The sequence below is a fragment of the Nipponia nippon genome, unplaced genomic scaffold (assembly GCF_047370975.1).
Source record: "Nipponia nippon isolate SJK-2023a ecotype South Korea unplaced genomic scaffold, ASM4737097v1 scaffold_21, whole genome shotgun sequence".
NCBI lineage: Eukaryota > Metazoa > Chordata > Aves > Pelecaniformes > Threskiornithidae > Nipponia > Nipponia nippon.
The window spans coordinates 5,052,238-5,076,427 of NW_028262338.1; the positions used below are offsets into that span (position 1 = coordinate 5,052,238).

The following is a 24,190-nucleotide window of genomic DNA, read 5'->3' on the forward strand; positions in this document are numbered from 1 at the left end:
GTGCTCACCACTGAGGTCGCATCCCTGCCTGTGCGTGCACAGGCAGGGCAGGCACAGGCTTTCCCGCAGGGGATGGATGGGGTGGTGGGAAAGCAGCAGCAGTGTGGGGAAAGCCTGTCAGCCCTTGGGAAAACATCAGCATCGGAGAAGTCACCCTGAGCACTGATGCCTCTTCCTGAAAAGTAATGGCAAAGTGATCCGTTTGCCGGGAGGAAAAGAGCCGAGAGGAGGAGACCTTTGCAGTGGGTGCCTGAGCCTGCAGCAGCGGGGTGGCTGTCCTGGCACCTGGCACGAGCAGGGGCCGGAGAGGGGCAGTGGGTGCTGCTCCAGGCTTTGACGCTCAGCCATGCTCCCGGGTCCTCCCTGTCCTCCCCATGGCAGGAGCAGATTTTTGGCTACAGGTTGAGCATGTGTTTGCTGTCTCAGCTGGTTCGACCCCTTGGTTGCTCTCCCACCCCGCTGCTGCTGTGCCCGGGTACCCTGGGCAGGGCTGGAGCCCCTCGGCAGCACCCCCAGCCGCGGGGGCTGGTGCCCCCGTGCTGGGGCAATCCTGGCATTGCATCGGCCGTCAGCTGGGCCAGCTTCAGCTCCCGCCTTTGCCGAGGGCTTGCTTTGTAATGCTGGAAAAATCCTACAGTAACTCTGACGGATCTGTAGGAGGGTATTAAGTGTCTACATGTCAGATGGTGGCTTTTATTTTATCGCTCCATGTAAAACATTTTCTATTCTCTGGGCAGGAGGTGAAAGTGTTACAGTGAATGTTTTTAGAAAATGAATTAGTGTCATGCCGTCCCTTCCCAGCGACGCTCCCCTGACAGACAGCCACTGGGGCCGCGGCTGCCCGGCCTCGCCGGCAGCTCTGCTCTCGCGTGGGCTTTGAGGACTGTTTGCCAGGACCACAACTGGGAATAACACTATATTTCTTGTCCTTTGCCTCTCTGTAAAATAAATCAAGCTGAGTTTTCAACCCTCTGTTTGCTGATGCTCTCCAGCCAAGTTTTGAGTCAATTTATTTCTCATTGCTTTTCGTCACCCTGGTGATGTGCCGAGCACAAGAGCTGAGAAGAAACACAATTAGTTTGCTGTATTTGAGGCCAGGGCTGAGCATCCATCCGTTGGTACACACAGGTCTTCCAGATGGTTGAAAAGGTGTATTTTTTTAAGGTAGAAAATTACTTGTCTTTTGGAAATGAATAAATTGTTGACATAAGCTAAAAGTCATAAGAGGAGAATGGGTTATGTTGCCAGATATTCACCATGAGAACATTATGCACTCGAGTGCTGATAGAACCAATGGGTGGGAAGCGACCCAGAGGGATGCTGGCCGGAGGGGCCGAGCTGCTGGCCATGCCGTGCCCAGCGGCAGGGAAGGACCCACTGTGCCCCGTGGCCGCTGCAGCACAGGGGTGCTGGGCAGGGAGAAGCCAGCCTCTATCTGCTCTCCTGTGCGTTCCGTTCACCGGTGAGAGCTGCTCGTAAAGCCAGTAGAAGTGCCCTGTAAGAAGTGCAAGCCTGAGGCGGGCATAGGGCGACCCACGTCCCGGTGGTACCCGTTTGGCGTGTGCGGTGGTGGGGAACCCTGCTGGGATGCTGCAAAGGCCCCCCGAGCGGTCGTGGGGCTGCTGGGGTCAGCGCTCCCGGCCGTGAGCGGGGGTACCCCTGTCCCCAGCGCTTGTCCTGTGGTCAGAGAGCTATTAAGAGACAGGGAGTTGGTTCTGGAAGCGTTTTCATGTAGGTTGCTGTTCTTTTGGGTATAAGTTTGCCATTCCAGCTTCTGAAGTCCACGACTTAGGAACACTTGCAGGGTTAGCATTATCTGGCACCAGCCCTAAACCCGGCCCTCGTGGTCTGGCAAGACCCGTGCAACAGGGGCTGCGTGCACTCACTGCCCGCTGTACCCGCCCCTCCTCTGCCTCTTCCCGTTTCCCTCGCTGCTCCTGGGAAAAGGCAGGACCTGGAGCTGTTGGAAGGCATGCACGTGTGGGAAGGGAACTTGACTTCTCTGGTGAATAAATAATATCAAACAAGTAGCTGTTTTACGCATTAAAACAGAGGTTTATGAAAGGCGAAAGGCAAAAGACAAAGGCCCTGCTGACTGCTCGGGAAGTTTTTACTGTGGTGCCTGACATCTGGCTGCCCGAACATCTGGCTGCCCGAGCCTGGGGACCGCTTGTAAGTCATAGAATCATAGAATCGTCAAGGTTGGAAAAGACCCTTAAGATCATCGAGTCCAACCGTCTCAGCGAGTGAGTCTCAGCGTGGCCCAGCGGCCTTAAGCAGCTGAAGCAGGATTGGTGCTGCCCACCCTGGTTTTGGCTTTCCAGGGCTGCGTTACTGCGGACCCTGCTGCTGCTTTCATCATCTTCCAGAAGCGGGGAAGGAGCGGGGTGTTTGCAGGGGATAGAGGTTTGTGGTGGGTGCGCAGAGGGTGGTTTTACAAAGAGGCCAGTGCTCGTGTGCTGCACGGCAGCCTCCCGCTCTCCTTCCCAACTCTCAAACGAGAATGAGGATCCTCTTGAAATTTGACCTTTTTTCTCAATTTTACTCATTGTATTCGGTAATTCTTCCTCCTTTCTTTCACGAAGCAGCAAGGTAATCAGATGACATCCCTGACTCGTGCTACCTGGCCTTGCATGATGGGGCCTTTCTATTTGTTAGGCAAAGCCTATTGATTTAATTTCTGTATCATTATTCAAGCTAATATTGAATATGTCACTGATGGCGGTGCATGAAATCGAACAGAGTTGGAAAAAAAGGGTGAAATATTAAATAAACACTTTCCAAAGGAAGGAAGGAGGTAGAGGTGAATGTGCAATAGGGTTACGCGGTGCCGTGGCTGCTGCTCAGCTCTCTGGCTGCATGCAGGCTGTTAGTGCCTTCGGCTTCTGGGAAATGGTGCCAGGGCCACCTGAGCCGGTCAAACAGCAGCACTGGTTGCTGCTGGGGGACACGGATTGGCAGCCATACCAAATAGTGAATGGCCAAACTTGTACCCAGCCCCAGCGAGCGCCTGTGGCACTGCGCAGCTGCAGCCGTGGCTGTGGGGGTGATGCCGGCAGAGCCGTTCACTCGATGGCTGCCTGGGACTGGAGGACAGGACCTTTCCCACCTAGTGCAAGGAAGATGAGAGCTGTCTGCCGAGGTGGCTATACTGTCCCTTTCACCAGCACATCTCGGCCTAAGCAGAAATAGCCGTCATACTCGACATTATACGTAAATACGTAATTGTGCATAAAGATGGGTCTGAAGAGTGTGTAATAAATGCAGACATGTCTGTGGCTGGTTGGCCAGGGACTGTGGGAGAGACCTGTCCAACGCAGCTTTCTCTAGTCTCTCCGGGTAACTTGCCACTAGATGTCACAGCATGCTTGGGTTTGTGGCTGGGGACCGGCGAGCCACCGGCGCTGGGGACCCCCACCCAACCCACCCCGAGCGGGGGCAAAGTTGTTCCCTAAAGTCCCTCTGTTGGGCTGAGAAATAGCACCTTTATGTCTGTTCTTTTGTTTTAGAGCATTTTGGAAACATTCTTAGATTTCATGTGTCATTCAGCAAAGTCAGAGAGACCAACAGGTGAATAAAGAGGTTCACCTGCTGCCAGCCCGGGGGGTTGCCCGATGGGACCCCTCGCCGGCAGGTAGCCAGTGGCCCTTCTCCCACTGCAGCGAACGGCAAACTCGTTAGCTTCAGTTCATTTAGCAGGAGCATGCTATATGTGTTTCAAAAGCTCTTGCTCTAAGTGGGACACGTTTTGCCATCAGTCCCGTTCCCGCCAGCACGAGGCAAATGGAGGCCAGAGCTCGTGCAGCGGTCTGGTGCTGACCTCTGCCTAAACCATATCAAACAGCTATTTATAGGCGCCCCGCAAACCGCGCTGGGCCCTCTGCTTCCTCTCTCATCTGAGCTGAATCTCTAACCCGCTCGGCAGCGCAGGGGACGTGAGTTTTTTGTGCTCTTTCATTGAACATTGCACTGAGCAGCGGTAGAACGTGTCAGGTTTGGGCAGGCTGGTGATGAGATAGGCAAGTCATCTTCTGAACCTGTTACAGTTTTATAAAAAAACAGGTATATTGTTAAAAGACTAGAAGTAGATTAGAGTGTGATGCATTTGCTGAATAAATAAATGAATGACGGCACTTAAGGCTTCCTGGTGGAAGTGATTTATGTACAGACCCAGGCTGGCGAGGCCACACCACCACCCGTACCCAGGCAGCTCTTTGGTGAAGTGTAGCTATTGAAGTAATGATGGCATCACTCTGCTGCATTCATTTGCCATCAAAAATGAGCATGTTTTTGACAATCTCAGGCTGAACAAATGACACATCCAGGTGTTACCTGGGACGGACAGCGGTATTCTTTCCTCGTGTTCAGTAGCATCGCTGATCTTGAGACTAGGATCTGCCCAGCCTGAGTGGGGATCTTGTGCTCTGAACGCCTGTCTTCAAGCTGGGGAGCAGCTCCCCGGACAGGACACTGCTCCCTCCTTGCGCAGGGGAAGTCGTGCGGATGCAGGCGCTGCGGGGGGAGGCAGGACTCGAGCACCACAGACCCAGGGCTGCCCCTGGGTCGCAGCGTGCTTGTGCCCTCAGGACAGATCTGGGGACCTTCACACACAGCAGAGCACTTACTAGTCTAGGTACCCCGGAGTCTGTGGGGAGCTGCCTAAGGCGGTATGTGCGTATGAGTAGTAGATCTATATTTCCAAACAGCAGTGGTACACCTTCCCCAGCTCACACACTTTTGTGCCACAGGAGGTGATCTTGAAAGAGCAAAAGCCCACTCCCAGGCTGGCTGTGGTGAGCAGTTCCCCATCAGACACCGCTGCCAAAAAGGAAAAGGGCAAAGCAATATTTTACTTCATAAATCATGCTTTTTTCCAAGTGTATGTATGCATCCAATTCTTTTCTTCTCCCCATGTCCAGAAAACAGGGCTGTTCCCAGGCTGGCTCTACCTGCCAGGTCAGCATGTGAAGATGCTCTCATAGGGTAAGGGTTTTTTTAAAAGGGTCCATAATTTAATAAAAACCTTCCTAAAAAGCCTGTGGTTTTCAAAAGTTATCTAGAAAGAAAACTCATTTTGACCCTCAATGCCCTTCCATCCGTAGCAGATTCGCTCTTGCAGCCACCACTGAGGCTGTGCACCCAGCGTGTCTCTTCAGACCAGCGTAGCGGAGGGCTCTTTATGTTCAGTGCTTTAACTGATTAGGCTACTGATTACAGAAGCTAGAGAGTTGTTTAAAGCAACTGGAAGGAGAAATCACAGGGATTTTCTTTGAACTGCTTCCAAACTGATAGGACATTAAGCAAAGAAGAACTTGGAGAAATTTAAATTACATCTTGTGACCTGAACGTCAGCCATCGTGCTGTGCATACACCGAGGCGCGCGTTCTCTCTGCAGCAGACAAGATGGATGGGGTATAGCTGCAAACCACTTGCTGCTATTAATTTTCACCACATGAATCTTTCTGACCAACAGCACATTATCATTTTGCTTTGTCTGGGATTGCCTTTCTGCTCCCCGCTGTGGCACCAGTCCAGAATATGTACAAATCTTATTTAGTCACAGTTAGTGACCATGCCTTAATATTAGGAGTCTCCCCAAGTACTTACTGTGCTGCTTTCTCCTTAGAGAATGAGACTTGGGCCACCCTATCATTCCCTGCCATAACTATCAAGAGCAAAAGGTGCTTTGAGCAGAACAGGTTGCTCCTCAGGAGAAGAAGAAGGATTTATAGGCTAGGGGACATCCTTTGGTGCTGGGAGGTCAGAGTCCAGTTCCAGCTCTGGGGAAACGGCGTTTCCCTGTTTCGGTGGGGGTGGGAGGAGGGATGCTCAGGATACATGCAGAGAGGAGAAAACGTGAGATAAACACCAAGAAAACCAGCAAAAGCTTCTCGGGGCTGTCCTGCCTGAGTGTCTTAAGGCTGAGCGGGGTCCTCGCAGAGGAGGCTGTGGTGCATCTTCTGTGGCCCGTGGGCAGTTCCCAGGGGCTGGCCGGGGCTGGGGAACACCCCGGTCTGGCGAACACAGCATCCTTGCAGCGGGCGGGAGCAGCCCAGCGCTGGCTCCCCGTGCTCACCCGGGTCTGAGGCATGGGCAGAGATGGGAGCTGGTGGCCGGGGAATCAGCATCGGCCCAAGGGCAACAGCCGCAGCCTGGCTCCTGCTCCGAGCAGCCAAGGCCAGGTGAGGCTGCCTGCCCGAGCCTCAGTTACTGCCAGAGTGCGAGGAAGAAGCCTTCTCCTGCATGGAGATACAGGTGGTGCGGGAGGGTGGCACTGTCTAACAGGTTTACTTCTGTAGGATGGTGCTGGGACTTTGGGCAGCAACTCTTCAGGGGAAAAAAAAAAAAAAACAACGCTTAAAATTAACATAAATCTAATTTTCTGTAGTTATCACCAATCTCAGATTAATTCCGCAGCACGACCAAACTGCTGCGAGGCCCTCACACGACTATGTTTAATATGTACTAGTGTATATATTAAATGTGATTTCCGGACGCATTAGGGTTTCTCAGGGGGAGTGCAGATAAGGAGCGGGCTGGGAGGCAGCTGGCCCAGGTGCTCTGCAGGAGGAACGTGTGGGCACAGAAACATGCAGGGCCCCGAGTTTCCTTTCACTTTTTTTTTTTTTTTTTTTTGCTCTTGTGCTGGTCTGTCACCCTCAGATGTGTCAGCATTTGATTTACACCAGCGGAGGAGCTGAATCTGGAGCCTGGCGATTAAAACTCACCAAGGAAAGCCTAGGGTAGGTTAAAGCGCAGCGTGGCCAGCACGGCCCCCAGAGCAGCTGCCAGGAGGAGGGTGGGGAGGGAAGACCCAGCACTGGGGCTGCAAGGTGGGACATACGCTGTCCCAGCGCCCTGCCCTGAGCAGCCGTCCGCACAGCCAGAGGCTCTGATGGAGGCTTTAGCGTCACTTTGCTCCATTCCTAAGGCTATGTGAATACTCCTGGAAGTGAAGTGCATTAGCTTCTCCTCCTCCTGAAGTCAGAACCTGACTTTTTCCCGTTTATCCCGCTCCCATGTCAGCTGGATTCATACAGACTCACGCTGGTTTCCCTGTGGCTGAGCGTGGTGCCGCGAAGCTGTGATCTGCTGGTGCCAGGAGAGTCTGCACTTACCAGCTGTAAGGAAGCTGCCTTTTCAGTTTGCTTCTAGGCTCTACCTTTCAGAGCTGCCCAACTTTTTAACATTTTAATGCCATGTGCCAGGGAGTTTGCCTCAACGGCACGGGACTTCAAGCACAGAGTAGGCTCCTGAGGTGTAGAGCTTGTCCATCTCAGGGAAAGAGAAATTCCTCCCTGGGGCCTTTACTGGAAGTGGTTGGATGGCGGGCAACACGATGGTTCTGCTTCAGGGGCTGTACTTTTCCGGACGAGGAGGCAGTGATGATGCCCCAGAGTGAGCAGGTCTCCAAGTGGAAACAACCCCCAAAACCATTCTGTGCCCAGTGAAAGCGCACAGGAGAGGAGCTCCCCAGTATCTGCCCGGATGAAGTATCTGGCTCAACATCAGACCAGCTGAGTCAGTGGGCATTTTCCCCTTGATCTCAGAGCTGTGGGGTGGTTCCTCCACGACCTGACGAGAAGACCCTGGGATCTGTCTGCACGGTCAGGCACGGCAGTGAGCTGGAATGAGGGGGGCACGCTGAGCGTGAATAGGACGGACTTTGCCTGAAACCCCACGACTGCTGAACATTTCAAGACAAGCCGTGCACGCTCTTTAGCGCGCACAAGCAGAGGCCACGTGCGGTCCCAAGGTATGGGATCCACCCCTCGGTTTGTCCCGGAGTCACCGCAGCAGTTGGCACGGGAGCGATCTTCTGTTGCCAGGAGAAGAGAGCACACGATGTTCAGGGAAGAGAGGTCAGGTCTCTTCCTGTTTAAATGTTTTAAAAAAATGCTTGAGCATTTTAGTGGAAAAATGACTGAGGGAACCATCCACATTAGGAAACAGGAAATACTGCACTAGCATAAATATAATTTTGACGGCTGAAATGAGAGGCGAGTGGTTGTCAGGTAGGGCTTGTAAGCACGCTGCTGGGCTAGCAGCTCGCGCGGAAGCTCCGCAGCCAAGGGGCATGTTCTCACTGCCACGCACAGGGACATGCCTGCTCAGCGGTCGTCACTAGTGCTGTGCCGGCTTGGATGTCGGAGCCAAGTCACTGGGTGCCTTTCATCTCGGGTTCTCCCCACGTAGTGCCAATAGTCAGTAAGATGTGTCCTTCAAGTGGGGAACTTTAGCATTTACAGCAGTGGCTACTGAAAACTGTGACACTAAAATGAGACATTTTATGGAGTATAAGTTAGCAGCAGACCTTCCAGTGCCAGGTTACCTGTGCAATGAAATTAGCTGGTCGTATCTAATGTCAGCCCTGCTCTTGACTCTTTCTCCTCTTCAGCAAATCACTGAACCCCCTGAAGCCCCTTTCTAGCCATATGTTAAGTTGATGTAATGCTGCTTTTACATCTGTGCGATTACTCAATTACTCCTGCATCCGATTGCAAGTAATATGCCCTCAGGGCTATGATTCAGTTTTGCCCATTGATTTGCTGCGTGACCTTGAGCACCACATTAAATATACTTTTAATATTCAAAGGAATTGTGCTCATTTATGCTCATGATCTTGCTATCCAAACTCCTACTCTACACCCAGCTTTCCAAGCAGAGTCTGCTTGTTATTTATTGCGAAATTTAAAGACAGAAACTAACCTTTTCTAAAGTACAAAAGAGATTTGGGAGCCTAAGTTCCATTCAAATTCACTTCAGGCAAGTTTCAATGGAGCTTGAAGAGTCTAAGAAATTCAGATACTTCTGAAAATGTCACCCTAGCGATACCTCCAGGGTCTGACATTACACAGACACCTGAATTACTAAGGCAAGTTCCCTTTGCTGATCCAACCTGATTGCTGCGGAGCTTGCAAAGCATTGAGTATGCGCATACTTAATGTCTGCTGATGCTGGAGGGGGAGGATGCCTCAAAGTGAAAACTACTGTGCGTTTAAAGTTGTTCTTCTTCAAAACTCATCTCAACCCCACGCCGAGTAATAACAGCTTCCTCCAGCTCCTGGGGAGCCATTTTGGAGGGGCTGTCTGGTGCTGCTTGCTTTCTTATTTTAGTCACCTATATGTTCTGTGCATTGGCGAGATGAGCTGTTGAGTAGCGTCTGTTTGAAGAGAGGTCTTCTGGAAGAATGAGTGGCCACGGGAGAAGTGTGGGTAGAACTTGTCCCGTCACTGGGATTGGCCCCGGCCTGTGATGAGACAAGGGTTTTGAGAGTGTTTTCTCTTGTGCATGTTTGTATAAGGACCAGCTGTGGTTTTCTTTAACTTTGTTGGAAGATCACTGTGAAATAACATGGACAAGAAGCAAACCTGTTTTCTGAATATTTTAAGAACTTGTACCTTAGATGTTGTGCACGTTAACTGAAAGTAAATGAGACTCGGAAAAGCAGCCAGTATGGATTTGACCGTGGGACCATTCTGGGAATAAGTAAACACAAATAACCCTTTCCTAAAAACGTTCTTTGCAACCCCACCCTTCAGGAGCGATCTTCTCTGCAACTGTGTGAGTCTGGACAACGTTGACAGTCAAGGGCTGAACTTTAGCTCTCGTTCATACTCAGCAGTTACTCCTACGGTACAAATAGCTCCCTGGAGCAGGAGGTGAGTTGCTGAGAAACCATGTACCACATAGAGCGAGTGAGGGCTGCAGAGCCTGACTGTTTGTCATCCCAGCCCAGTGAAAAGCCATGGGCTGGGGGACAAGAGGTTGGCGTGGGACCTCAGCAGCAGTGGCAGCAGGATTTCATCCCCACTCAGTGTTCCTCTCCATACCCGTATTGCAAAGGATTTAAACTCCAAAATCTCTGCATTGCTATTAAGGCACCAGAGTTGTGAGCAGCTAGTGTTGGCACACCTGTAAATAGGAGCACTGCTGTGCAATTTAATTCTTTGAATCTGTAAAGTGCTTCATGCTCCTTGCCTGTGAAACAACATAGAAATAAGCGTGATGTGTAATTTCTACAAATACTCCAGCTTCTACATAGCAAGCCCTCGAACCACTGAAATAGTTATACAGCATCAGTGAAGGCAAGAATGGTGATAGACTTAAATGGTTTAAAAAAGTAAAGCTACCAGATCTCAGCTTGTTCTGATTATTTTCTTTGAATTTGCTTCCTTTTCGTTGCTTTTTTTATACTGAGACATAAATAATGTTAAATTCCAGATCACCCATGGGTCTGAAATTTAGCTGTAACAAGGACTTCTGCCAACTTTTACAAAAGGATTTTGCTAACATGAAAGAAAAATAGCTCATACATAATAAACACTCCTCCTGACCCACGTTATCCTTTTGCATTTAAGGTCAAACATCTCCGAAGGAGAAAAAAAAAGGTAAAGGAGATGCAGATAATCAGCTGCAACAACAAACCAAACCTCTGCGTGAAGGTCCTCCTGTCAGGGTTTTGTTTTTCAGGCTGTTCGCAGCTGCCACTACATTTTTTCCTTGGCCTGAATAATGTAAATACTGGGCTGGGTAGTGCTTTCCTTTACACTGGTGTAAATCTAGGTTGGAGCTCAAACCTTGGCTTGACGATACACACACTTTATCCCTGGGATCTCAGCAGGACAGCATGTGGTATAAAATTAATCACGGGTGTAAATCTATGCAGAACTTCTGCCCAGTCCTGCAAATTTGACTTCAGACGACCTCAAAGCAGTTCCTCTGGAACGACAGAGGCCAAATTTGGCTTAGTACGTTCTGCTGTACCCACCATGGAGGTTCTAGCCAAGAGCAGCTATTTGGTAATAAACTGCTAATTTTGAAATTCTTCCAGTTTTCTTTTTCTGAGTAATATGTCTGTCTGTCCTGCCAGAGAAAATACCTACAGGTTTCGTAATCAGCTTATTCTGCTGCTGAACAGATTATGCATTTTGAATGGCTGAAGTAGATGCTCTTTTTTGGAGATAGCAAGTAGAATACTTATCTCCTCCTTATATTAACTCCTTTCTCCAAGCCCATGCCCTCATGATTCAAGTAAGACTAGTGAATATTTGAGATGTGGTGGGAGCATGTTGGAGAGGAGGTTTTATCATACGGTGGCCAATTTCAAATTCTACTGATGGTTAAGCGAAGATGCTAAAAATGCAATTGAAAGAGGAATGTCTGGTTCAGAAGACTGGCAGCAGGGAAGAGCTTCTGGGCAGTCGGGGGCTGCTGTGAGGTCCAGGTGCTGGGTCCAAGCGCGGCCAGGCTGAGGAGGCCAGGCTGCCTTCTCCCTGCCACCCTGAGAGCTGCCTGGCATGCCAAGGCCAGGATGTGCCGTGCTAATGAAGACATGAAGCTGGCCTTGGGGGCTGGTGTTCTGGCAGCCCACCAGGCTTTCCTCCAGGTGCAGTCAGAGGAAACATCAGTTTTCAGAGATTTTTCTGATCCAACACACTCTCTTTTGACCATTTTCTAGAGTTTGGGCAAGCCTGACTCTGCTTTTAAAAAGTCACCTCTTCAATTTGTTTCGATGCAAAAAATGTAAGCAAAAATAATAAAAACTCTACACAGAAAACCATAAAGTGACCAGGCCCTGCAGTACAGCCCACTCATTCACGTATGCTGGCTTCACCTCGTGCCTGGAAAAATCCATGTTATAAACAGTGACTGCTCAAGTTTGTCGTGAATCAGGGAGAGGCTGTACTCACGTGAACGTACGGCGATCTTCATGAGTCGTGGCATGCCCTAACACTGGTTCTCACATGGAAACATCTGTCTTTACATTTCCTACCGTTGGTGCTTACTGTATTGCTCCTTTTAGACTCTGCTGCTGCTCAGCTGAGCTTTGAGCCATAGCAAGGGCCCCTGGGAAGGATGCAACGCATGGCCCAGGAACCACCAGCCATGGTCTGAATACTATCATGACAGCAGTGGCTCCTACCCTCCACTCCTGAGAGCCAGGGTGAAAACTAGTTATTTCTACATGCCAGGCTGCTATCCTGTGCTCTCCTGAGCAGAGAAAGAGCACAACCCTCCAACTGGGAAGGTGAGATGCTCGGGTCCCCCGTTGTTCATTGCCCCGGCTGAAGGTGTGTTCGTGCCCTCAGCACTCCCCAAGCCCAGGTCCCTGGGGTCCCTCCACCTGCCCTCCGGTAAGGGCATCTGCTTCCTCCGAGGACTATGCCACCCTTTGATGCTCACTGCTGTGTTGAAAAAAGGGCTGAATTCCTCTTGTTTCTTGAAATAAACTTGCAAACTCCTTGATCTTCCTGAGCTGGAGGAATATTTTTACAGATTGTTTAATTTCATTTGTATTCCTGAGCGAGTGAGAGAGACGTCAGTGTGGTTAAGGGAAGGAGAGCCGGGGAGCTGTGTGACCAGCCCATTTCAAGATCAAAGATAAGACATCAATGATTCCCAGCCACTTTGAATCCCCATTAATTTTTGGAGGGGCAAGGAAAGGAATTATTTAATGGAATACCCTGTAATTTTTCCTTTATATAAGGTTTATGACACAGCAGTATGGCAGGAAAAAAATAATTTTTTTGTATTATGTTGTCTATATTTGCAATGTCTTCCAGGACACTGGTGCTTATAGCATTCTAGCAAAATATCAGGAGACAATTCTGCAGCAGCTCTTGTCTAGTGCTACACCATCTAAACTCATCTTCACACTTGTGTATTTGAAGTCAGGGTAGCCAGAAGAAACAAAGCTTATCAGAGGACAGAGGAGGCAAAACACAAGGAAGGGAAGTTACTGGTATACCCAAATTAAAGTGAATAGCTTTATTTATAGGCCTTAGCAGCTAGAAGAAGCTCTTTAAGACAGAAACCATCTTTGCTCTGAGGCTGTAGCGCTAGGAGGTCTCATGGGTGTCATCACCAGGTACTTGTAATAATGTCACCATTTCCAGGACTCTTAGCACGAGCAGCATGGCAGGAGAGGAATTGTTAAGGGTAGCTGACTGAGGATAATGGATAGTTGGATGGATGAAGTTGAGAGGAAAAACTTAATTGGAATTAACTAGCTGAGAAAAGCCTCTTGATCTGTCAGACAGTGAAATTGCCTCCCAGGAGCAATAGTGTAGTCCCAACCACGTGGGCATTTAAAGCCAGTCTAATGTCTATGGTTCCCTGAGCTAGCTGGAGTATCTCAATAATTGGAACTGACACAAAGATTTATCTTCTTTGATTGACTAGCTTTCATAGAGGCTCGTCTCTTTGTGGTACTGCACAGAGCTGTCAGGGCAGCTGTTTGCACTTAAACTGCCAGAAGCTGACAATATGTATCCATTTCAGCTCTTCAAATGCGTTCTTTGAAAAAACACTTAAATCACTGGAATAGACAGTACTAATCAGTCTGCAGGAAAATGGAGCATCCTTACCTGGGGCTCACTGCTATAAATCTTCCTGTGCCAATGCTCCGTTATCATACAGCAGGAGCGAGCCATTGAGGCGCATTACTGCCAAATGCCCAATCAACCTGAAAAATTGGGCTGATTTTGGCCAAGAGAGCAACAGGAAAAGGTGTTTTGCCAAACATATAAAAACAAATGGTTGGTATTTCAGCAGAAGCCCCCATTTACAACCGAGCAGGATTAATCACACTAAGATGACGGAAATGATATCCCATGCTGATTTCAGGGAAGACAGTGTGCGGCAGCAAGCTGGCCCTAAAGGGTGAGGTTTGTAAGGAGGTTTTGCATTCAGCATTGCCCATTCACCTGCTGGGTGACCTTGTGCAACGGCAGCGTATCTCCTCTCGCTCCGCCCTCTCCGATTCAGCACAGCTCTTCGGAGCAACACCTTCCCCCCATAGTCTGGCCCTTTCCCGAGTGTGCAGACAGGACCTGGGGAACCAAGATGCTTCTTTTGCTATGGTGAAGCACTTTGGAAATCAGAATTTATGGAAATATTAACTCTCAAGCTGATTAGTGTATGAGATTTATGAGATACACCTAAACGCATTAGGTTGGAAGCAAAGAGAGGAATAAGCTACTGGTACCAAATATGAAATCTGCTTGGCATGTTTGCTAATTGCAGCACCTGGACGAGCTTCAGGTAATAGCTTGTCTTGCTTGCAAGGTTGTAGGAGGACTGACTCACAGCCTGACTTCTCAGCTTAGTGACACAGCCTCTCAAAAGCCCGCTAGCCTGTAGGCACACATTGCTGTGGTGAAAAGTTAGGCGATCTCAGTCTGCAGGGAGAGAAGCCAGAGCATGCTGCTGACTCTCTTGCAGGTCTCCTCTGAGCCAGTCGCTTCATCTCTGGCTGGTTCCTCAGACTTGTCCATTTGCCAGTCCAAAGGGCAGCTTCACCGGCCTTCCAGTGCCTGCCCCACCTGGAAAAAGGGAGCTTTGTGCTCTGAGGATTTCTCTAATGCTTCAAGCTGGCTGAAGCCTTGCTCTGCCCTTAGACCTTTAAGGTCACTAGCGGGTAGAGGTGGATGTTCTCGCTCCTCAGCAGGCTCCTCCACCAGCCACAGCCGCTGCCCGCAGGCTGACATGGAAGGGGTGGGGGTGCGAGACATTTCCTCTACACCAGGACATACATGTGTGTGCGAGAGGGTTTGTTTTCTTGTTCGCTTTCCCTATTGCTTCTTGGCCTTGCATGGTGAGAAAAAGGATGCAAGAGAGCAAAGCAGATGGGAAAACAGGAGGACTCCTCCCTAGAGGACACAGCCCCCGCCCCGGGTGGGAGCCCGCAGCCCAGGAGGGACGTGGGTGCCAAGGGGGGTTGCACACTGGGGAGGGGGGGCCGCGTGGCACTGCCCCGCAAAGCGGCAGCGCTCCTACCCAGCAGGCTGAGACGCCGGCTCACAAGCGCGCCGAAGCTGCAGGGAAACCACTCATCTCACTGCACCAGCCACGTCCCGGCCACCGGTGCCTGTGGTTTCTGGGAGGTGTTAAGCTCCTCTCTATTTCAAAGCATTTTTTTTTACCAAGGTTTCAAGGTCTTCAGGTGTGAAGAGCCAGTTTGCCTTTCTGTACGATCAGTTGTACTGTTATGACTTTGCTGTTCACGGCCTGAAATGAGACCTAGTTAGGGAAATGAATGTAAATGAAATATGCTGGTTTTTTGCCTGGAATGTTGTCATGCATAGCACTATGAGGATAATACTCTGATTGACTTTTGAAGAGTGAATAGTTATAAAGGAGTTTGCATCTCATTGGAGCATTCTTTTCAAACTATTACTTCTTCTGCTATGAGAAGGTTGGGTTAAATATATCTATACAGATCCAGGGAGAAAAAGTTAAAAATTTAAAGTGAAAATTAAGGAGAAGAGTTGATAGAAAGAGGCAGAGGCTATTTAAAGATGCCAAAAAAAAAAAAAAAAAAAAAAAAAAAGGGAAAAGGTTACAAATACACTTTGAGAAATTTAGGCTTTGGGTAATATCTGCAAAGCTAGAGCCAATTGGTACCACAAGGAATTTTACACAGATGTGTATCTGTTATTACACTCTTCTGCTGAGTTTCTTCATTCCTTCTACTGTTTGTAAAATCTTCCCAGTAGATCATGTGTTCTGCTGAGCCTGATTGTCTCTGCATGCGGGCTCCTGGGTTATCAAGTAAATCCTTCTCTCAGAAGAAAAGAAGCCTTCAGTCCATAATGCCCCCGTTGAACCAGCTGGACCTGGACTGGGCAGGGTCTAAGGGAGAGCCCTTTAGCTGATGGGCATGGACCAAATCCAGCCAGTGATGGCCACCAAAGTGTCCCAGGGAAAGAATGTGCTGGAAGAAGGCCCTGCTGCCAGTTCAAACACCTCGCAGCGGGAGCAGCAGGCATCCTCTGTATTTGCCCTCCACTTGGGTCGTGAGGGCTTTGCTTCTGGCCCACCACTCCCAGGCTGGTTTCCCACACCTCTTCTCCTTCAAAAGTCCTTGAAAAGCGCTGGCCTGAAACCTCCAACCTGTGTGTTAAGCCATAAATCCTGCTACTTCCCATGTTGTGCAAGTGTGCAAATAAATAAATATTGGTTGTAAAATGATGCAGTCTTTATGAAATCAAGCTAGACTGCTTGGCTTTTAATAGCATCAGCCCTGAATTACATGTCTGGACTAGACACAGTGCAGAGATGAATTTCCTTTAATTTGTTCCAGAGTAACTCACCATTTAATTTAACTGAGCAGTTCCTTGTTCTCCTATTCTGGAATGATGGATTGTGAAATGCACTCCTTTAAATTAATCCAGACACTTGATTTCTGTCAGCAGAGTAATCTTTCTCAGTGGTATGCTAAGTATGCTTTTAAAAGGTATGGTGAATATGAATGCTACGCACTTGGTTGATGATTTAAGTGTTTACCCTTTCCAAACATTGCAGAAAAAAAAACCAAATATGGCTTAGCTGCATTTTTTATAACCTTTCAGATGCGATCATTGAAATAACATCAAAAGGACTTAAATGGATTTCTAAATGTGATGGTACAAGTGAGGGCAACTCCCCTCTCGTCTGAGAACCATCAATCTGAAATGGGGCTGAGCAAAGCTTATAATATGTCTGATTGCAGGGCTTCCATAGATCATCCAGAAAGCTTTCTATTGGAGCCATGAATGGTAAAATATTTCATGTGGGTGCTGTCACTGCTTATGCTGGCTTGATGTTGCAAGGGACCAGTGCCCATTTTTTTTTCTTTTGCTGTTTTTACTTCTTAAAGATGAAGTGGGGCATTTCTGGAGAGGAGAAAAGAGGGAGTGGATGAATACTTTATATTTCTACACTGTCTCCTTTACAAGAACTGCAAAAAGTTATAGTGGAGTTGAGTAAGTGATATTGATGTAAAGCAACCCATCAGCTCCTATCAGCCCAGACGCTCCCTGACTCTGTTATCAGAGGTAAGGACTATCTGAATGCCACAGCTACAAACTGCACAGCATTCCCTGGGTCCAGCTGGAACCTGACAGCAATAGTTATTCTTAAATGTGGGAAGACAAGAGCAATCCTCCTGTCACTGAAATATGTGGCAGTGCTTTTTAGGCAAAGGTAAACGTCCCTGAACATTTATCAACACATGAACTGCAGTACACGCTTGCCTACCCGTTCATTCTTGGCAGGTTTACCCCTACAGAAAATGGCACATCTAATGACTGACCTTGGCTGAAATCTGGGTTCCTACTTTGGAAGTAGGGGCAATGTGTTGGAAAGGGCATTTGGAATCAGGCGGACGGAATCCTTTTACTTCACTGCCAGTGGTAGACATAGAGATGGTATCTTCTTTGCAAAACAGATTTAGATCTTACTGAGAAATATGTAAAAGGCTTGTATTATCCAGAATATTAGGTCAAGATGTTTTGCAGAAAGTGAGAAACCGAGCTCTTCTGCAGGGCAAAACTTACAAGGTGATTGCATGTGCTGACATCCTAGTATTGACAGGATAATGTAGCTTTTTTTTCCTGATCCCTCCGAAGCCTTTTATGTATGGAATGCATAATGGACTTGTTACCTTCACTAGGTAGCTAACGTGTACCTTATACCTTCCAAATCTTACTCTGCACCAGCCTATGACGTTTGGCTCAAATAATTTTGTAGATGTTTGGCAAGCAAAGGAAATGGCATGTGTGTTTTTTACTATTCTGACTTAGCCACCTTTATCTGCCCCATCACTTAAAAAAGAAGGCGAAGAATTGAAGTCCGCTTCATACTTGTTGCCAGCCCTCTCCCAGGACAACACATACTGTTGTGACCTGCCAGCTCCACGTCCTGTACTAGCCTACACAGCCATGCCATCTAAGGAAAAATTGTTTGGCTCAATAAGCTAGGAGTTGTGTTATGCCTGGATACAGACAAGAACGTGTGCCCATCGTAAGCAGGCTGGCACCAAGCTTTACCTCAGTCTTAAGCAAGGACTGGGTACTACTGAAATCTGAAGTGAGCTAAGGCAAATCAAGATATTTCGATCTGAAGTGCTTTTATTAATGGGTTTTCATGCTTTGGGTGTTTTAGTGTCAGTGTTTCTATTTTGAACATCTTAACAGCAATCTTCTTCAAATCCAAAATGTGTGAAATACTCTTCTTTTGCATTTTGAAAGCCTGTTACAGCAATAACAACCTGAAGGCTTTAAGGTCTTAAAATCAAGCTTTACTGGCCTTGCTATGTTTCCAAAGCAGAAACTGATTGTAAAGTTGGTTTACCATAGTGCCTGGATAGCAGATGCCTTTTACACCCGTCACCTGGTAGTGGGCACCTTGTGGCCAACTAGAGATGTTATGGAAGATACAGCCATGTATCTTAAATGTATATTAAATTAGAATTAAAATCCAACTGGGCTTTTGTCTTGACTTCACGCTGCTGTGTGGGATAGGACCATTGGCTCAGTTAGTCTTCAGACCTAGGCTTACAGCCTTTCTTAGAACCGCCAAAGGTTTGCTGGCCAGAATAGGTGCTTTCAGCTCCTTCAGAAGAGGAGCTGGGAGAGGCTGAAGGATCTGACAGAGATCACAGAACCAAAATTGGGTGTTGATGTCTTCGGTAGTGACTTTGGGTTCTCTGTTATCCCCTAGAACGCAAATCGTGACTAAACCGTGACTTGGTGTCAGACAGTTGCACTGCGAGTACCCAGCTCGCCCCACAAAGGACGTTTTGCTGGGTTGCTGAGAGCCTCCGAGGTGCTTGCCAGGGGCTTGGCATAAGCTGGTGTGAGTCGCAGGCCACGCCATAAGCTGCTGCAGTGCTGTGCTCGCTTTGGGCCAACCGGCTCGGCTTCTCTGGACATTTCTGGATGTCTTCTAAACATGCAATGCTGATAGAAATGTTGTTTAAATATTTGTGAGTTATTTAAAAATAGTGCGTCAAATAAGCAGCCTTGTGACGCCCGACAGATATCTGGCTCAGCCGAGTGCTTCGGTGAAGAAAGAAGAGGTCAGCACGAGTTATGTACACAACTTAAACTCTGACGAGAGACACGCTGGATCCATAAAACACAGAGCGAATCTAGTCCCCCGTCAGAAAGCCCCAGTGCACGTGGGGCACTTGGTGTCCGGGAGAGCCCGGGTGTGCAAGCACAAATGCTCTCTGGGACCTGGAGGACAGGCACCCCGTGCTGGGGCTGCCCCGGTTTGGAGGTGTTCAGGGTCTCTTAATATTTCACCTGCTTGGTGCCCATCTGCATTTTTAGGAAACTAAATTTTAGGAAGCTCAAGGGAATGAATTTGCAGTCGACCTGATTAAGGGCTTTTGGCAGTTTCTTCTCAATATTATTAGATGGAGCATTTTAGGTCAGGACAGGTGGGTGCTGAACAGAGGCGAAAGGGATTCCTGTGGTAGATGTGAGAACTGGACGTTATCTATTAATTATATGAAATATTTTTAATGAGCATTAAAACATTCATAAAATGTTTTAAAACATTCATAAAATGTTAACGTTTAAAACGTTGTTTAAATGTTTAAAACATTCATAAGATGTTTTAAAAGCTGTTTTCGTACATGAAGTGTATTCTCTTCTTTCAATAAACAATTACCATGTAGAGATTAAAATAAGCTGCCAGGCATTGCTGAGATACATTCTAGACTGTTAAAGAGGCTGAGCCTACTATAACATTTGAATCTAGTTTTATGTTGCCTTTAAATCGATTTGACGCCACTTCCAGACCTATTGTAAAAATGAGATACATGATTAGAACACCACTGTCAGCTTTCCAAGGTTCTTCCACTTTTTAGAGTTGCTGCAAAGGAAATTATTTTTAAAGCATTCAGAATTTTGCCCTGTTTCTTGGCTCTTGTCACAATCCATATAATGGCTGCAACGGAAGATCCTCTGTAGTTACCTGTCTAGACAGCACGTTTTGTACATTTTCAAAATGGATTTCCAAGTTACTACCGCAATTTTACACTTTGCCTTACAGATTCTGACCTGTAGTCTCTTTCCCCCCGCATTGGTTACTTTATTCTTCTTCTCTTTGACATCTTCTGCTCATTCAAAGTGCCAAAGTGAAAAGCCAAAATGAGTCTCAGCTTCTCTGAGGTGCAGATACAAGCTATTCTGCTTTTCAGATGAAAACACTACATCTACTTATAGAATTTATTGAGGCTATGTATTGAAATCTTTCTGACTATTATTTTTCTCAAATGGGAATTGCATTTTCAGAAGTTTACTATAGGCCTAACATTAGTGATTCAAATGAAAAGTTTAAGCATGTGTCATAGAAAAGAGTGCATAGGAAAAAAACCATAGAAAAAGAATTGCGGAGTTTTCTGGAAAGGTCTCAAAGATTTCAAAGGATTATCTGTTGATAATAAACTTGAGCTGGGAAAATAGCAAATGACATAAATTACATCATAAAATCACTCCATAGTCTACAATGATAGATTTGGCCCAAATTAACCACCGCATTTTTTTCCTTCTCTCTTGTTGACACATTCCTGGAAATAGATTGGTAAACACTCATCAAATGTCTTTGAAAGTAGTTTCAGCCTGTGGGGGGACTGCAAACTGATCCAAATTGCTGTGGTGTTGATTGTTCACACTGAACAGCAGCTTTGCTAGCTGTAGGTAAGATCTATTGGTCCCCAGTTATTCATCCGAACAAAATTATGGCTTCGCAAATGCTTGCAAATAATGAAATAAGGATGTGAACGTGGCCAAGCTGAACTACTGTGGCAAATTCAAGCAAGTATTTGTTAGATCTCCTTAATCAGTATTCTATCAAAACCCCATTACCTTTCAGATTTTACTATTCTAATAAGCAATTTCACCAATAAATTAGCAAGATTTCCAAAGTTTATATATTCTAGTGCTTCTTATTCATGTAAGCTATCATACCTAGCTCTCCTGTAATAAAACACTACGTGTTCCTTTGCATCACATTGCTGACATTGATGGCAATACCACGTTGATGGTAATAACACTGGGCCACCAGTTCCAAAATACTGAAATTCAGATGTCTTTTTAATTCTGTGACATTTATTTAGCTCAAAAGCAAGAAGCTCTTGGAAAAACTCACAAGCAAACCTGTTCTCAGGAGATTTGCAACCAAGCAGATCTGACTGCATGTGCAGATAAGCTTGGGATAGTCTTTGATCTAGTATGGCACTTGCCTATTGCTGCTTCCTGAGCTGTTAAGACATATTGTCGGAAACCAGCAACTGTCTTTTTGTCTGTAAAATCAATCTGCTAAAATTAGGAGTTACTGGCTTTGGCTGATTGGCAAAAAATTGACCTGTCCAGCTGCTTTGATTTGTTGCTGGGACGAGCATCCACTGGACCTTTGAGGAATCCTCTGTCCAGCCGCTTTGTTCAACGGCTTAGAAACTATGAAGACAGGGAGGATAATAAGCACAAGGCGCTATTCTGCTGTTCTGGTCAGGCAAGAAACAGCTGTTTGTCAGGAATGATGACTGACAGAGGACCCAGAGTTTGGATACAGATCCTATTTAACTCAGTCTTGGTTCACAGCAATATCACAGCAATGTCTGGCCTCCAGAGGGAAAGACTTGGCTGTCTGTCAGTCTGTACGTTACATCACCTGCTCAATGAGGGATGGTGGCACGCTGCAATTTCTTGAGGAGTTTCCATCTGTGACACCGTTTGCCTACATACCAAGCCCAAACCCCAGTGCAGTGGCGGTGCAGCCGTCCGAAGGATCAGCGTCTGCGCACAACCTCTGCAGCATCAGCGCTGGAGGCACGCAGCTCGCCCTGCCTCCGGGCTGGGAAAGGAACGGCTCAGAACGGACTTTCGAACACCTTTACACCTTCAGGCCTGGTCTATGTGGCAGAGGGACACAGCAGCATAGAAGTGATTCTTGTTAGTTGTTTTATACAAAAAGTGTTATTTCCTAAGTGTCAAAGTGTCATTTCTAGAATGGATCATCCATTCATGCTTAAGTCTGAGCCATTTTGGAGGCATGTTGGTAAGACACAGAGTGGGCAGTCTGCTTATTTAGATAAATAGCTCAAAATGTCCTGGTGAGTTTGTTCTCTCTACGTGCTGCTAAACTGACAGGCACTGATATTATTATTATTATTATTATTATTATTGTTGTTGTTGTTGTTGTTGTTGTTGTTGTTGTTATTATTATTATATTATTTCCACCCCCAGCCCCAGTTGAGTACCATTTATACCAGTGTGTGTATATTAGGTAAATCAAAGTGAATTTGCTAATCTGGGCAAAGAATGACCACTTGCTGCTGGATTTTCTTCCACCTTTTTTTTTTTTTTTTGGACTTGTGTCTGGTGGGTTCAAATTCATAACCAGCACAACCAATTTTCACAAGCAGCGGGGCATCATATTGAAAACCTGAGCAGTCGTGCCAGGGAAATGCAACGCTCCCCACCTCTGTTCAGAACCGGCATGCCCAGGTATCTGGCAAATTGCTCAGCACCGCTTCCACGTCAGAGGCTCGTCAGGCTTGCTTACCTGACAGAAGCAGACGCTGTGTCCAAGGAGGTAGGGAGCAGTGGGCAGAGGGGTTGTGAAAGAAGGCTTTGTCAGTCAAAGCTAATTACAATCTGTTGGCTTCTTATGTGGGAAGAGTTGAAAGAAGATACTTTTCTGTACAATTCCGTGCATATTAAGTAGAGGAGCTATATATATTTCTTGACGTTTTGTCTCCTCCCATGCAATCGTCTGGCTCTCCCATTTTACATAATGTCTTTGGCAATGATCACCGCTGTCCGAGGCAGGACACTGTGTTCACTAATGCCTGAACAGGACCTGGCAGGCATCTCCAAAGGCTATGCCGTGGCTTGCTCTTTTTCGATTTGTTTCTCACATGAAACCCCTCTATGTTTCCCTTGTTATTGCTTCAAAAATTTACTATGGAGAGTAGCAGACCCCAGCCTGATTGCTTTGCTGGGAAAAGTATTTTGTCATTTGTAAAAGAATACTACTTTGAATAAAAAACAAGCCTTAATGACAGGGAGTCTGTAAGGGCCCATGGGTGGTGCATGTGAAAAGAGTTAAGAGTCATCTATTCCCAAATGTCTCAGGTGTGACCTAAAAGCTTCCTCAAGACCATTTCAACGGCTTATTCATTCCACTGTGCAGAGCTTCCTCTAGCTGCAGTGTAAATAAACCAAGCACAAGTATTCTTACGATTCTAGAAATGCACTTTAATAACAGAGTTGGCAAAACTTTTCAGAGAGGATGCTTTACTGGGCGTAGAAAAGGTAAGAAATTATAAACAACAACCACATTTTTTCTGCAAGCTATGCAAAATGATTTTTTTAAGTTTCAACAGTTAGAAGTTGGTGTTAATTTGAATTCAGTATGCTTTGAAACCAATTCTATTTATTTAAAACATTTACTACATTTTGGTAGAAGGAACTGAAATGAAGCCTTCAAGGTTGTATTATCAGCTGGTTGAGGTCTTTCCTTCCTCAGGGACTTCTGTCTGTGAAGGCAGATTTTGTGAAGCTGTGTTCCTCAAGTACTCGGTGGTGTTAATGCTTTTGTGTAGAGCTTTCAGAAGTGTTGGTGGCTCTGCCTTTGGTGTTACCTTTGCCTTCGTGATTGGCTCTTGAGATAGGAGAAAAAAAGAAGTGATTGAGAAAATCTAAGTGTTTGCTCTGCTCGTTTTTCTCAGCTGGCAGGGGGTCAGAGCTGTGATTTTGCTCTGGGTGCCCTGTTCTGTGCACCAGGCAGTTAAACTCTTCCATGCGCTGTTCCCAGGCAGGAAGGTTTGGCGTGGATATACATCCCTGGAGGGAGACTCCTCAGGGAACTCCATGCGCCCACTACAAGCACATTTCTCCTGAGCTTTTTCAAGTTAAATGTTCTTGGTGAATCTATGAAACAAGCTGTTATGTTCTTTGTTGCCACATTCTCTCACCCACGTTTTAGGAACTTCACTAGTTCTGGAAGAATTCTTCAATTTGTTTAGTCTACCCATAAAAATTCCTTGAGAAAATCCCTGGAATTCATTGCGATGGCATAGTGTTTTCCTCTCTAAAAAATGCTTTACTTGTAACAACAGAAGACAAAAACTAAGTTCCAGCTTGAGATTTGACCTGCTCTAATGAGAAGCAGATTGCACAATTTTAATGGAAATAGGGGCATAGGGACTTAAAGGAGTGAAGATCAAACCAAGTCACTGTCACCTGCTGGACAAGGCAATGCTCCATGCTGTTTTCCAGGATCAGCAATTCCACAATATTTCCTTTCCTAACAACATAGAGCAGCAGGTAAACAGCCATATAAAAGTACTAACTTCTTCTAAGGGATACAGGAATAACAAGGATGCTTTACCTTTTCCTTTAAAAAAAG

The 24,190-nt window shown here is 46.8% G+C and overlaps 1 protein-coding gene across 2 annotated transcripts in view; it reads left to right on the plus strand.

The window, feature by feature from the left end:
* LOC104016585 (rho GTPase-activating protein 7-like) overlaps positions 1-24,190 on the plus strand; it is a 52,085-nt gene that overhangs the window by 816 nt on the left and 27,079 nt on the right. Inside the window, exon 1 of one of the 2 annotated variants that reach the window (XM_087759977.1) lies at positions 23,000-23,094. The exons of the other annotated variant lie outside the window; for it this stretch is intronic. Within the exon in view, the coding sequence (XP_087616103.1) occupies positions 23,031-23,094 (64 nt within the window). The 5' untranslated portion in view covers positions 23,000-23,030. Of the gene's footprint in view, positions 1-22,999; positions 23,095-24,190 lie in introns of those variants that run through there. 2 annotated transcript variants of the gene reach the window in all.